This window comes from Corvus moneduloides, chromosome 4 (genome assembly GCF_009650955.1).
Source record: "Corvus moneduloides isolate bCorMon1 chromosome 4, bCorMon1.pri, whole genome shotgun sequence".
NCBI lineage: Eukaryota > Metazoa > Chordata > Aves > Passeriformes > Corvidae > Corvus > Corvus moneduloides.
The window spans coordinates 29,723,570-29,739,912 of record NC_045479.1 but is presented as its reverse complement, the minus strand read 5'-3'; the positions used below and the strand labels follow the sequence as shown (position 1 = coordinate 29,739,912).

Here is a 16,343-nt window from a genome sequence, read left to right as displayed (position 1 = left end):
ATGACCACACAGTCAATAATTATGAGAAATAAAACTTGTTCCACTTTCAGGTCACATCTTCTATTCTGCAAAAGAAATGCACCACTGAAATGCCAGGTTATTGCATTCTCAACTGCTATTCAGAATCTAAAGAGTCACTAAATCCAGAAATAGGTTCTGATTTTGAAGAAATCTTCTGTTGTCTTCTCTTCCAGTCAGTACAATAAGAATAAACTTATGGTATAGAGTATCCTGGATATTATATCAGAAAAGAAAACTATATGACTTAAAGAAAGGAAGATGACAACTTTTAGTGATTTAATTTGCTTTAAAATTAATACTAGCTGAAACAGGCAAAGACTGTTCATAAATTTATACCACCGCATTCTGTATGCAGGCATTTGAGTCAGCAACAGTGAAAGTGATCTCCTGGCCAACTTTTCACAAGCATATGATATTAAAGTCATAAGGTGAATCAACTGCTAACTTGACCAATGAAAACTAAAACGAGCCCCTGCAAAACAAGAGATAAGTGAGGAACATGACAAATATATTGGAACACTTCAAATGCAAGTCTTCCTCTGTTTTTCCAAAATGAAGGATAATTGTAAGTTGTGTAGAATCACAGAATATCCAGTTGGAAGGGACCCAAAAGGATCATCAAGTCCAACTCCCTGCTCTTTGCATGACTACTTAACACTAAACCACATGACTACAACAATGGTCACAGTAAGAGCTGCAAACACGAACAACAGAAATACTGATTAACCTATTTTCTAATCTTTCATAAATTTCAAAAGTACAACAACTCCAGTAAATACCACTATTATCACATACAGCTCATGTCACCTAATTAATCACTGGTAGTTATTACTGCCAAACTCTTGACATTTAGGATACAAACACTCCATCCTACAGTAACAGTCACCTCTGCAGGCTGACTACTACTTGTTTAGCATATGCACAGCACAGCTTGCTGTTGTGGAAGTGAAGAGGGCAAAAGACAATTCAAACTACAGTGTTTGAGCATCTGGAGAACATCTGGAGTACTCGTAGGCTGCAACCATAGCTGACCACCTAGTCCTGGCTGGAAAAACAAATAACAGCACTATCTAAATACAGTTAAGTTGTACTCAGGAAGTAAACAGTGTTCCCTAAGCAATCCAGAATGATAAAATTCTCCCAACAAGGTGAGAAGGGTTAAGTAGGTACCATTAGCGTGGAGAAGTAGACAGTTTCTGCCTTCCTGTAGCAGCTGTAGGAGTTACCCCCTGGAGAGAAGCAAAAGCATGAGCTGAGCAGCAAGGACCTCAACAGCACTGAAGTCAGACTAGAAGGTTGTTTCTATTTCTGTAAGTGCAACCCAGCAGTTGTCTGTCTGCTAAAGATAGCCTGAGAACCTTCCTCAAAACTAGATGATGACTCCTCCACTTGCGTGAATGCAAAGCCTCTTGCACTGCATGAGCATGCACTCACTCCATCTGTCTAGGATGGACAGACGGTGCAGGAGGGCTTGCAGTACTTACGGTGTTTCTGAAGGCTGCTTTTTCTGACCAAAGACATGTGGGCAATATTTCCAGGATGAATTTTAATAGCTCAATATTAGTGAAAAGGCTGGAGACTCTGCAGGGACCAGAAACTACAAGGAGGACCTAGGTTTGCTCTTTTTCCAATGATGTACTTTTTCTTTATAATCCTATAAAAAGATGTAAACTGGTTTGACTTTTCATTGCAAGATTACTAAGGCAAATGAGAGAAAAATAAAGCCTTTGTTCCTTCCTCCCTACACAGTCACACACAATCAAGCTTAAAGTTGAATAGACAAGAGTGCTTGCAGATTGGAGATGCCTAAAACACTTCCATGTCTTGTTCTCAGGCTAGTAGGATGAGCAAAAGAATAAACCGAATAATTTTATTAATGCACTTTTTGATCAAACAAAAGAGTAACAAAATCTTCATTGCTTCTGCACTGCAGAGCAAGCTTTTCTGAAGAAGTGCAACCACCTTTTTAAAATTTTTATAGTGCTAGTTTTCCAAAATATTCTAGATCTATTATTCACAGCCAGTTCATTCCTGCTCTCTGCATTAGCTGCATCATGCTGTGGGTTGCACGAGCTGAACAATGAGGACACAGCACGTGTTCTCTGCACTGAGTGCAAGACTCATGCTGCCTCCTACTTCACACCCCTCTTTGGTCAGGTCCCTCTGCCATGTTTGGCACTTGTACTGTCCACAGCTCATCCGTGTGATACACGGTCTCCTCAAGCCACCAAATCCAACACAAGAAGACATGAAGCAGGAGAGGGACTGCAGTGCTCTCCTTGCTGAGGATATTTCAGATGGTGACACTTCTCTCCTAGGCCCCACTACCTAACCCACAGATATGGATTAGAGCTATGACTGCTCCCTGTTCTCACGACAAGTGGCTCACTGCATCATCCAATACAAGTTGTCTCGACTGGTAAAAAACAATGTTGTGCTTGAACATGAGGTTTTTGACAGCTGCTAGCACTTCCCATGCTCCCATGTTTAGCTGTCCTTTATTCACTGCAGCCTGCAGAGGCTTCCTGAAAAGGCAAGAGTTTGTCCCCATCTACCTCCTCCTTCCTCACACCATGATCCTGGTAGATTCAGAGGAGTCTCCTGTGGGAGTCACACACCAGGAAGAGATGTAGGAGAGAGTGCCTGTTTTCCTCTAGCACCACCTCTGTTCTCACAAAAGCAGGCACACAGGCTGGGAAGGGAGATGTCCAGGCTACCCTCCAGAGAGTGGGGAGAAGTCTCTTTTGTAGTCACACTTAAGGGAGTTAAATCCCTTGCCCCTCCTGAGGTTACTGGGAGTTCTTGCTTTTGATTTCCAGCATTCAGATCTTACCTTGTTTAGGGAAGGTCAACTAGCTATTGGATAATCCACTCCTTTTTCAACACAAAATGGAAACCCTGGAGCATACATAAAAAAAAAAAAAATCTTTTTTTAAATTTAATACTCTCTAACATTCAAAAGGAATTAGATAACAGCTATAATGACCCCACCTACTCTTGATCCTTTCTGCTGCCAGAATGTTTTGTGTAATAAATCATGCAAGTGCTACATTATTCCAAAGCTAAAAATGGAGCAGAGTCAGGAGGCGGCACAGAGCTCTGAATACAGAATGCAGAGTCGTATTTGATAACATCTGCACTCAGTCTGATTTTAAGCTTCCTCAGGTTAGGATAATGAACTCAAATGAGAGGGGAAAGGTTCACTGGGTGATTACAGCACAGGCTGGCTTTTAAGCCATTTTTCTTTCAACTTCACTTTCACCACATTTTGATTTAGATTGGGTTAGCTCCAGGAACGGGTTCTGCTTAACAGAACACACTGAAAGCATCCTTTACAGCTCCCCAAATCCAAGACAGTTGTTGAAGTGCGGTGAGAGAGTGCAAGTGAATAGCTGAATGCAATATAATCTTTCCTCAAATCGGAGGGATGAGATCAAATTCTTTCCTCCAGGCCTGGAGAGAGAGCTTCTGAAAAAACAGTCCCACTAGCTGTGCTGGGGCTAAAATACTGATTTAGACCTTAAAATGAGTAACAAGCACAGATCACAGGAGTGGACTTGATAAGGCAGCTTATTCTAGCTAAAAGCAGACACATTATTCCAGTTGCCCATTATTCCAAAGGCCGTTCCCAAGCACCTTCACTGTAAGTAATGGCTATCCACACTGAATAAGTAATCAGGCTAAATGTGACATCCACTGCCTTTGCAATGCTAACCTAAGGTATCATCTGAGCTTCTACTAGGTTAGTGGTAGAATGAAACTGTCCAAAAGCTTATTCCTAATGAGAGGTTTTAACATCTGCTAGGGAGAAGTCTGGTAACTCGTGAGCAGAAATTTTAGTCTTTAGGCTTTAAGAACAGTTTTAGTTAAAATAGCTGATTTTTTTAGATAGCTAAACCCATACCTTGTAAGCTATCACTAGTTTAGACTGGATAAAACACTATGTTTCAGCTACTGACAATGAAAAACTTTTGGGACAGATTCATACCAGGGAACTGAAATAATAAATCAAAGGAGGTTTTTTTTTTTCCCCAAGTAGTCCTAACATCTAGGAACTGAACTTCAGTGAGAGCCGAAACTCATGGGGAACTAATGAAAGCACAGCTGCAGGCTGTTAGTCCAGGAAGTTTTAACACCCACAGCTGCTGGAAAGCACATGGACCAGCTCAGAGATTTCTGGCAAGCTTTACTGCCGCACATTTACCCTGTCAATAACCTTCTGTGATGCAAAAACATCTTAAGGGTTCTTTCCATATCCAGATGGTGTTGTTCTTTCCAGGCCAGTCTGCTAGATATCTGATTTGAAGACAGCCCAGCAGGCTACTTAGATCTTCCCCTCAGATGACTCCACATTTTCTTCTGTGACTGATTTACTGGAACAAGAAACAATGAAAAGCAAAACTCAAAATCACTACTTGCAGATGTGCACAAACTACAATTATACTGAGAAATCAAACGGAGCCACCTCACTAAGAACTGATCAAATAAATGACCACCTCTTCTAAAAAAAGAAGAGTAAAAAGAACAGATAATGACTGACATGATTTGAATTAATGAATATTAAGGCCAGCAAGACTATTATACTCATCAGCCAGTCTGAACTGCAAAATAGCAGCCAAAGAAAACCTCAGAACTTTTCTGTTTCCAACAAATTATTTTTAAGTCTTCACACAGGCATTCATTAAGCACATTCATTTAGTCCTTCTATCATCCTGCACTATTCCAGTTTTATTATTTTTTACAGATACAGCAAAGGAGGATGATTTTGTTGTGCCTTTCTCTGCTTTAAAAGCAGATTTACAAGTGACCTGATCTGCTTTCTGAGGGCACTGCTTGGTATTCTGACTGCAAACATGCACCAAACCATAGCCCCCTAGTGAGGAAAATTTGAGGGACAGCTAAAACATACCAGTAGTGCTTAGCTCACCAGTACTTTCAATCTGTTTTCCACTTTAATAAATTTCCCTTTTTGGAAATAATTTTAGCTGTATTTCCTATAAATACATTCTCTGCACTGTTTTCTGTCAGGTGCATATTAACATTGCAGAACACTCTCTCTCTTAAAAACTTAACACAATTCCAGTTGATAGCAAAGTATGGACCATCAGTGATAGTATCACAGTCTTCTTCAGTTTACTCATATAAAACTTACAGCTGCATGTCCACCTATTACCAGTAGGCAACCTTAAGAAATGTAACTCAAAAAAACCCCACCCAAACTTAAAACCTATCTTTAACTGCTAACATGCAGCAAAGTCCCCATATATCTAGCAAACTAGAATCATTAAATCAATGTCCTCCTTCAGTCACTGATAAGCCCAGGAGTATTTCTTCAGTCTTACACCCACTGGACTTGAAGCCAGACCCAAAATATACTTTGAACCTGGAAGGGCAGAAAACTGCAAGGACTAGAAAAGTTCCAGGCATGAGCATTGCTCTGGCTGCTAGGGTAGAAATAGGAGATGCAAAACCACAATGATACTACAGGGGTTGATACTTTGTTTTTTTTCTCAGTCGCAGGATGTTGAGCAGCCAATTACTATTTCTAATAAACACCACAGTCACGACAACTGTATAAAGGCTCTGGTGATGTTGCAGGCTCCATTCCCAGAGGCTAGAAGGGCTCCACAGCTATTAAATCTATTAAATCATGACAGAATGACCCAACAGAACAAATTCCCTAGCTGATCCCAAGTTCTATATACAGTTCTCATACAGTTCTCAAGGTAAAAAAATCAATACAATGGTCAAAATGGTCAAGTTCTTGAGCTAGACTAAAAAAAAAAAAAAAAGAAAAAAAAAAGAGTTCTTTTATTGAGTTCTGGTGCAGGAAGAACACCAGTCTATAATAAAGATATCTGCTAGGAGGGAAGGATTGCTCTTAATTTTTTTTCCTGTCAGGAAGTATTGGGTTTTTAATGCATGGAGTGGTTAAGAGGGTGGTAATGGTGCATGTGCGTTGAATCATGAACTCAGTCATGTACGTAAAATCCAGAGACAACAGAAAGATTAAACACTATCTCCATTAGGGCACCTTTAGCAAAATATATCCTTCTACTGGGGATGTATTTTTTATAAAATAGGACTTATCTCCATGCTGCGGATATCTGGGCTCTTATTCTAAAAATAATTTAACAGTTTCTCTTCAATTCAGGAAATTTAATATTATTAAGTGACTGCAAAGCAATGTACAACATTCATAAACAAGCCAGGAAGACTGCAGGCTAATACTGGCACTATCAACGTGCATAATAAAAAGAGAGATTAAGGTTGTTGCCTAAATTGCACTTGTGTAATCAATTTCTTTGGAATACTGAAGAATTGAACAAAACGATGCTTTCATTCAATTTAAACACTAACAAGAATTAACATTTGAACTTCTAGCTAAAGCAGCCAGGAATTACTTCCCCTGCTTATAGTGCATTGCTCATACTCCTGCTATAAATAAGTAGCCTAATGACATCCAAACAATCCAATCAGTCAACACAGAGACAAAAAATTAAAAAACATTTTAATACTCTTGCCATTTTACCATGCCAAAAGTTAATTAGCAGTATTAACATTCAAGTTTTGAAACCAAAACCAAGGTTGGTTTTAATGGCTCTAGAAAGTACAAGGCTGCAGAGCAAAACTAGTCAAAGCAGAATTTCAGTATTTTTTAAAAACTAAGAATCCCCAGAATTGGGGACCTTGCTTTAAGAAAACAACCAGGAGATGTTAGATTGTGTGCTTTTAAAGCTTTTTTCTTCTGGTTTATGGGTCTCAAAATTAATATTTTCCCAGAGTCTGAGAAGCTAGAAATAGCATTTAAATGCAAGAAGCAACTCTTACCAGTTCAAAAACAAGACCCTTTAAAACCAGGAGAGTATAATGAGCATCCCTGTGAGTGCATGCTGCTAGTAGTACATGCAACTTGTTGAGGTAATATTTTATTTAATATGCATATAATGCTTACCAAGGGAAAAAAATTAATCTTTTAAGAAAGTTGCTGCATTAAATATTTCCCATAACACAATGCACATGGTTTACTGACATATCTCCAGTAGGCTGTAAGAGGAAAAAAGCAGCCTCCATCCCTCCAAGTGTGAACTGCAGTACTGCCAGATTTTCGCAGGGAGGGGAAGAGGCAGCTACCTGCCATCCCATCTCTGCAAAGTGGAGACCAGCCTCAAGAAATAAGGGGGGTAAATCTTGTAAGAAGCAAGCCCTAGGGGGTTGGCACAAAAGAGAATCACCTGTAATTTTAGTCCTAGACCTTACTGTTCCTCTGGGCTTTTCTGGTCTGGAAGGGACTGTAAAGTGACAGGGAGAAAAAAAAAAAAAAAAAAAAAAACAGTTAAGAGGGAAAAGGAGAGGCAAGAGTGCCATACTTACAGAGACAGAGCAACAAAGGCCAGTGGCAGGAGAGAGTCCCTGCATCTGAGAGTCCTGGAATCCAAATGCACACATGGGCAACTCTAGCACTGAAAACAGCTCCAACAGAAATATAAAAGCATGTCTTTTCCTTTTCTGTTAATATGAGCCAACCATACAGAAAACCAAAAAAGATGAAAAGCAACAGATGTCTTGAAGCAGCATGGAAATTTACAGGGGCCCAAGGTTGTTGGACTCAAGTAGTAGGTCAAAAACTTAAAAAGATTCATCAAATACCCATAACATTTTCGTACTGTGTGATGTTCCATATATCCATGGTTTCAGCTCACTAAGTGCTTGGAAACACTCTATCTTCAGAGCTGAGGCCGCACCTTGAGCGCTGTGTCCAGTTCCGGGCCCCTCAGTTCAGGAAGGACGTTGAGACACTTGAACGTGTCCAGAGGAGGACAACAAGGCTGGTGAAGGGCTTGGAACACAAGCCCTATGAGGAACAACTGAGGGAGCTGGGGGTGTTTAGTCTGGAGAAAAGAAGACTCAGAGGTGACCTTATCACTCTCTACAACTACCTGAAAGGTGGTTGTAGTCAGGTGGGGGTTGGTCTCTTTTTCCAGGCAACAAATGACAGAACAAGAGGACACAGTCTTAAGCTGCACCAAGGGAAATTTAGGTTGGATGTCAGGAAAAAGTTTTTTACTGAAAGAGTGATAAAGTTCTGGAATTGTCTGCCCAGGGAGGTGGTGGAGTCACCATCCCTGGATGTGTTTAAAAAAAAGATTGGATGTGACACTCAGTGCCATGGTTTAGTTGAGGTGGCGCTAGGGCATGGGTTGGACTCCATGATCTTGAAGGTCTCTTCCAACCTGGTGATTCTGTGATTGAAATTAGTTAGAGTGTTGGTTCAGGAATCTCAGTTCCACAAGCTGAGGGAATACTATGGAAATGTCTCAAGAAGATAAGTTTGTCTCTGACCAGACTGCATAAATGCTATGATGACCGGATATGAGATTATGTCAATGCCAGTAGGAAGTTAAGGCCACTCTGCACTGTCTCAGAAATTTTAATTTACTGGAAGTGGGCAGAGCATGCCCTGCCCACACTGCTCCCTGGGGCTGGCAGCAGTCTCCCTCCTCCTGCTTTGCCATCCCCTGCCTTACATAAGCAAAGGTAACCCAGAGGTCATGGCAATTTCTGTCTGAATACATGTCATACAAGATATCTCCTCGCTCAGGAGCCCTTTTTTGTTTGCTTCAGATACTACTGCCTGATAAGGGAAGCAGAATCCTTTTAGCCTTGAGAATGGACCGTGCTTACAAAGACATCCCCATCTCCACATCCTTACTTGTCAACAGGCTTGGGCTGGAGGACAAACAAAAGCCATCTCTGCTTCAGTCTGCCATGGGCGCCAAAGAAAAGGGTTTCAATCTTCATCACAAACCAGCATATTTAATATGTAGTTGTCAGGAGTAAATTTCTGATCAACTGGATGAAATGAATTTATTTCTGATTTTCTAGTTGAAGGATCGTTCTAAAGACAAATGAGACAAGAATCAAGAAATAAAGATACATAACATCAGTAAACTTCACAAATCAGAACTAATCTCTTTCCAATTGTCTTTGCCAGTATAAATGCACAACCATATGAAGTTTTTATGGCTATGGGCTGAATATTTGCTCCATAGGGCACAGAAGAAAGGGGGAGACCACAAGGCTTCTCACTCCTTTTCTCCCTAGTTCTCCTCCCCATTAATCAAATCATGCCCAGTCATATGGCATGTATGGTATGGTAGATATATGTCCAAAGAATCTCCCTCCATTTTGGATCTTTTCTCTGTCTGTGAGAGCCATTCTGCGACTCTCCAACAGCAAGAAATCAATCACAGACCAGTCTGTGCCTGCATAAGAGATATGGGTCTAGGAAGGAGAGTTTGAAAGACTACAGAAGAGGAAAATCAAAGTGCAAAATCTACAGGTGTTGAAAGAAAGTAATAACCTGCTGGAAGCACACAGATTCACTGGAATGAGATTACATGCTGTCAGTTTCCATCAGTCCTCTCAACTGATTGCAGCTTTTGATACCTGCAAGCAAGATTCTCAGGTGATGGTAGATGAATACAACTCATTTCTTCCATCGTTTGAAAGTCATTAGGATTAGAGCACTGCATGCACCAGAAGCATCAAATTAAGCACCCATCACAGGATCAATCCCCATTATCCCCTGGGTTCTTGTAAATAAACACTGCAAATTAAGTATTTCAGTGAAAGCACTTATAATTTGTTTTCTTAGTTAGCAATGATTTAATTATGCCCATTTTTAAAACACAAGATAAACAAAAGTTCTCTTTTTAACATAGCTAACAAATCAGTATTTTACCCCTCCCTGTTACAACTGCAAAATTATGATGTGAATGTAGAAACTAAAATCCAGCTTTAAAATCATATTAATAGGTTTAATAGTAACCAAATGAAATATTCGCATTACTAATGATTACTTGAAACAGTAGGAAAGTACAATTCACAACCAACCAGAAGTAGCAGGAAAGGGGGAAAATGCAGCAGTACCAACTGTCAAATATTTTTATCCATCAGTACCATATGAAAATCAAGACATGCTCTAACTTCATGCTCCCAGCCTGTCACAGCACTACACAGATTGCTAGATCAAGGCATTCAGAAGCACAGCATGGGCTGAACAAACTTTTACAATATTTTGATTTGTTGGCCAAAGACACAATCTAGAATACCAGGGCAACACAAGTATCACCAAGCATGGAACAAACAGGCTCTGTATATTTGCCAAGTCATCTGACTGTCATACTCTTTAAAACAATTGACACTGGAAGAATAAATCCAGGGAATACATCCCCTCATTCAGGGGGTGCCTCAGAGAGATAGCAAATCTATTCAAGGTGTTGCCATGTACATGAAAATACACAGAACAATAAGCAGAGGAAGCAGCAAAATACTCCACAGCATATGGTTTATGTAAATTGAAACTGAAGGCTGTATACAGAAAATGACAACAAAATGTAATATTTATTGAATTCTATTCACTTGGAACATAAAGCTTGAATTATAATAACAGGTGTTCTCAGATATATGTTTGAATGCCAGGAAATTCCTGCTCCGCAATTTTTGTCTACTACAAAGTATATGCTAGCAATTTAGCCCAAAATTAGCATTTCTATGTCTCCCAAGACTTTTTTTTTAATCCAGGCCAGTTTATCTTCTGCTACCATTCTATGTATTGTACACACAGCATCTTTCACACAGTATTCCACAAAAAAAAAAACAAAAAAAACAAAAAAAAACCAAAACCCCAAACTTTTATTAAAAATTGGTAAGAGTAAATCTTTTAAAACTCTAACATCCCCAGATGTTAGAGTTACAGATAACCACCACACATTACCCAACAAGTGGAAAAGGACAATGCAAACCTAGTGCTAGACTTACGTATTTCCAAAAGGACCTATTGCCGCAAAGGATTAAATTATTTTCTCTCTGTGAAAAAAGTACACAAACACTACTGAAAATAGAACTATAGGTTCTTAGCCCCTTCATACCCCATTCTATGCAAGCCACTTCAGAGCAGTGTGCCCCCTCTTTCACAGCTGTACACAATCTCCAAAGTAGATGGTATGCTGATAGACTCAAAATATTATTTGCGAAGTTCTTTGTGAACCACTATCATACTGCAGAGCAGTTGTAGTTCCGGTTCCACAAGTTGCTTTAGTCCCAGCAGGTCATTAAAACAAGGGAGGCATTTTATACATTTCATCTTTTTATAAGTTAGAAGCTATGATTCTGTACAAAAAGTCACCCTCGTGGCCCCTTCACAAGCCACACACACTGTCCTAATTACTTCAAGTAACTAAATTCAGTTGTGTAATTCTGAGCCAATTACTTTTTTCCCCCAAGTAGGCAGTCAGGATTTTAATGGAAAAAGTGCAGATGTGAATATCCAACTGTGTGCATTCTCTTATGTATATGTTCATGCTTCATAAACCTTCTGCCACAATTTAATTTTCACTGGATCATAAATATCTGAAGAAAATTGAACTCAGAGGATTTTCACAGAGTAAACACTTTAAACCTCAGAGCTGGATTCTACTCCCTGCTGTTATGCAAGCAGTTTCAAGCAGTGAAATACATTCTGGGGCTACCAAACACAGGACTTGTCACCTAGTGATGGATTTCTACATCTTCCCAAACAGGTCACAGATACTTGTTTCAGCCAAGGATTGCATTTTCTTACCATCTGCCACAACCAATTCTTTTTCCTAGTCTGTGGGCCAGATACAAATCAAAATTCAGGAGAAACACTCCATAGTGAATCAATACTCACCAACCAAACACCTCTCATGAGAACAGTTCGACAACATTTTTGCCATCTGATCTTCCCAGAGGAGTGAGGGACAGCTTGAATTCTGCTTTGCATCCCTTCAGAGCAAACTACTGAAATATTCAGGTAAACATGAACCCAGCCTTTTGCTCCAGCCTTGCCTTTTTCCCAGTCAGGGCTGTCTCCCTCAGGTAACTCTAGCAAAGTAAATTTTCACCTTTATGGCCAAATCCCAAAGTTCTGTGACAAAATTTACAACTGACAGAAGCAGCTGTTAATAATCCCTTTATGAACCTGCAATGAATCCAAGCCTGAATCCAATTCTGCAGTCATTACTTTTGAAGCCACAGGACCACTTCCTAAGGAGAAAGATCTCTAAAAATATCAGAAAAAGCTGTTGTGACTGAGTCACTGATTTAAGCTTGTTTCATTCCAAAGGTACTTTTGGGAAGTTTGTGTCTGTCCATGTGCTGTCCCGGGGAAAAAAAATTTCAGCAATCTCAACAAAAACACAGAAGAAGTAAGTTTTTGTATTGACTGCAAAAGAATAGCCAAATTCATTCCAAGGACAGAACTAGGCTGGAAACTAACACAAGAATGTAGTTCCAGTAGAAAGATGTTTTGGCCCTGAGAAGAAGTCTGAAGGCATAAACACCTCAGATAGGAATCTTGCTTTTAACAAAGAGTCACTGCTACTTTCCCATACAGCTGTAAATCAGGATCCTGTAGATGCAATAAAAAGCAAAAAGCTCATATACCAGCAAACAAACAAGAAAAAAACCCAACCAAAAAACCCAATTTATTCCGAATGAATATGAAAATGGTATCATCTCAAAGATGAAAGGGGTATTTGTACTCCAATTTACAATTCTTAAAATCATATCTATTTTCCCCTTGTTATCTTGTTTCCAAATTATTATTTTCCCCCAGTCTTCTCAAGAGCTACATCTCTGGGCCTAAGTGTAGCCAAGCAAATTAAGTCTGAGTACAAAAATCAGACGACTACTTTAGTTTCTGAAAAACACAGGTGAAGACATGTCTTCAGGAAGGCTGCAGATATTTCTCTGCTTCTCACCTCTCTAGTGCTTACACACCTTGGTGTCAACCTCACATAGCTTTCTAGATCTTCATCTGTCACAGTGTGTACTAGACACTCTAATAAAGAGTCAGCTCTAAGCTTCTCACTTGCAGGCAGCATTGCCAAGTACAACTCCACGTGAGGGGGGGGTGAAGCAGATGCCTCAGGCACCCCACTGAAAAGAAATGAGTTTTCAGGAGCCAGGGAAGACAACCCAGAAGTGCAAGGAAGTTGTGAAAGAAGCACAAAGAAGCCCTTTTGGAGGCTGTAATCAGAGTCCTTTTTTCTTGGAGGTCTTATGTGGAGGAACTCATGCCTTCTGATCAAAGAATCAATATGATTTCACAGAAGCTTCTTATTGTTTCAAATACATTCCACTCACACATCTCACAACTTTAACATAATACCCTACTTATACACTTTGCTTACTTATACATTCTACCTGCTTATCCATTTTACAACTTTTACGTGATACTCTACTTATGCATTTTCAACTTATACATGTTACTCTACTTATGCACCTTACAACCTTTACATAACACAGTACTTATGCATTTTGCAACTGCTGCGACTGAGATTTCACATTGCTTGATTGGTTTCTCTATTCTGTCCATAAGCCCCACACACATTTTTCTGATAATATGATTATAGTTTCAATCTAGTGCAGCACAGTCCTTTTCATCTATTCCTTGCTGTCTTGGTATTTAGTTTTTCAACTTCTTTCTCAATTCTTTTCCAACTTAGCACAGTTTACCTTTCAGTCCTTGCTGAATTCCTGAGGGCTCTAACAGGTGGGGCTCCTGATCCAGGCAAGCAGCATCAAGATGATGACAGCAACAAAACCCATCCAGTGATCAGCAGCTAAGTTAGTCCCAGAAACCCAAACAACAAGAGAACAGAGAACAGATATAAGCCTTCCCCTCCAGCCTTCAGACTGGAGCTTAAAAACCTTCTTGGGGCTGATATGCTGCAGCTGAAAGTGGAAAGGCCAGGTGAAGCCAGTGAGGGTAATTCCAGCCTGGTCCCATTCTGAGGGCTCTGATAAGAATAGCTAAAGATGGTTTGGTTGGGGCACACTACCAAGGTTCAAATACCTTACAACATCTATGGAATATCTCACCCCAGTAACTAGTGCCCACTGTGAGGCCAAAGCAGTTCTTGAGGACTGTTGTGCTACCTTGGTGGCTGTGTCTTGAGGCAGCTGGGGTGCCAGAGCGACATTGTGAGACAACACATGCTGTTAAGAAAGCAACATGATCTCCTCCTCTCCTTTCCCGTTGAGTACTGGGCACTGCTCATGGTCTGCATACCCACATAAACATGCTCATTCCTGCCCTGAGATCTTTCCAGACAGAAGCAGAAGTCACCATGCTTGGTGAGTCCTTGCTGGTATGTGCAGAACCACACACAGGACTTCAGCTGAGGATATGGAAAAAGCTCCTCTATAAGCAGAGGTAAGCAAGTGTGAAAAGTGAGCAAAGGATGAGAGGAATAAATGTGATGTGACACTGAGATGCTCTGCAGATCTGCGTGAGGACCCCTCAGTGGCATTTAAATCAGTTCTTCCCAGCAGCCAGAGAACATGCAACATTAGGATTCCTGCTGGTCTAATTTAGTGCAGACAGAGCAACAGCTTTAGCACCCAATTAAACAAACTTTTCTCCACCATCCACTTTGCTTTATTGCCTGTTACAACTGCTCCAGCTGCCTGTGGTTAAAAGCCACCCCTGTTGCATGGCCCAGTTCAACTGTGGTACTTGTTGGCAGTGATGGCCTGGAGGACAAAAGTATAAAGGGGCTAAAATGTGGAAATCTCATGGAGGCTGTGAGAATCAGTAGCAAGTAAGAATGGCAGCTTGGATGTAAGTCTTGGCTCGGAACACTCTCCTAACAACACTGACAAATGCTATAGCAGTAGTGACCCCTTCCGTATGAACCTATAACTGTACCTGTATATACACACCTGTGCAGCCTGATGCTTAAATTTGTGTTCTAGTATCTGATACTGATTGTCACAAGAGACCTATGGTGTGTCCTGGTGTGGCCATTATTCTACCACAGACAGATAATCAATAGCATCTCCTCTCATGACTCCTGAGTGCCTACGGGTGCTTTTTCAGCAGTAGATGCAGAATATACATATCCCCACGATGTCCTAGAGAACGGACAGCTAATGGCCGGCTAGATCCAGCTGCATCAGCAATGTCCTGAGGCACGCTGCCACCTTGTTGTAGTTTAGAGAGATGACAGCGAGCACCCTTTACTCCTTCAGCTTCATTCACAGCAAGGTCATCTGGCACCCAGAAAAGTGTTGCTGTGTTTGTTGTTGCAGAGGATGAAGGTGCTGGCTATTTATCAGTAGAATCTGGGAGTTCTGCAGGACATGACAATTCAGTTTGGATGCATTGAAAAAAAGTACTTTTCCCCCTTTCAGCCCGTATGCTACAAACGCACCTAAAAGCACGTATCATTTCATGGGTTCTGGTTTGTGTAGAGCAATACATGCTTATCTAAAAACAGAAACAATGTTTCACAACAAGCAGGATAATACATCTAGACTGCCTAAGTCAGCCTAAGGACTCGTTGACTTTCTCAAAATCTGGACTGTGTTGCTCTGGGTAAATTCAGTATGAAACACTGTTACTCACTACACATGGATGTGAAAAAACCTCAGCCTATAGGAGGCAAAGGAATGAGGAATTCGGTCCTTAAGGTGAATGTCGTCTGCTGACGTATCTGCCTGTTCAGAACACCCTTTGCGCGCATCTTGGAGCTTATACACATGCACAAGTTTAATGGGTTCAGCTTAAAATAGCCAGTTTTAAGAGCTGTATTTTTACCCACATAACCCTGGATTAAAGTGGCTTAAAAGTATACAGTCATATAGCTTTATCTCCAGTGATACAGAAACATTCCCATAATTGACACTGCCCTGCATCATGGTCAGTCTCTCACAGTGGTCCTCTCCAAGGTACAGGTTGGGCTTTTCTCTTTACTGAGGTACTTGTAGAGTTTATACAAAGAATCTGAGAACAATCCCCATAAGGCAGGCAAAACAAGAGGGCAAATATACTAGTTAAAGAATATTAAATTTAAATCAAACAACCTTGTTTCTGTGCCTCAGGATAGGATTCCAGATGTTTTGTAAGGAAACAGAAGACCAGACAGTAAGACATCAGGAAATACATCTTAGCACTAATGATTTGAAAGCTCTGTTCTTGTAAGAAGGACACAGTCCAAAAATAAGGTGCCTGGAAAAGTTTTAGAAAAAAGAAAGGCTACAGGTGAGCTAATTTTTTTTAGCTTCAATCATTTAAAATGCAGAACTTAGACAATTTATTTAAGAAGACAATACAATCTGCTCAGACCTTGCCTGATATCTTTTCTTTTCTGGCTGTCAGCAAGAAGACATTACCTTATGCCATACAGTCTATTGCTGAGAGACTTTACGGTGCTGTTCATCCCATCCTTTCTTCCCTTCACCTTAATTAGAATTGAAGACTGAAAACGTGTGGCTCTCAGCACTCGGGA

General features: G+C 40.4%; 1 protein-coding gene across 2 annotated transcripts in view; it reads right to left on the bottom strand.

Moving 5' to 3' along the window:
• Positions 1–16,343, bottom strand: part of TMCC3 (transmembrane and coiled-coil domain family 3) — a 133,265-nt gene that overhangs the window by 91,126 nt on the left and 25,796 nt on the right. The window contains exon 1 of one of the 2 annotated variants that reach the window (XM_032106507.1): positions 1,192–1,255. The exons of the other annotated variant lie outside the window; for it this stretch is intronic. Within the exon in view, the coding sequence (XP_031962398.1) occupies positions 1,192–1,194 (3 nt within the window). The 5' untranslated portion in view covers positions 1,195–1,255. Of the gene's footprint in view, positions 1–1,191; positions 1,256–16,343 lie in introns of those variants that run through there. 2 annotated transcript variants of the gene reach the window in all.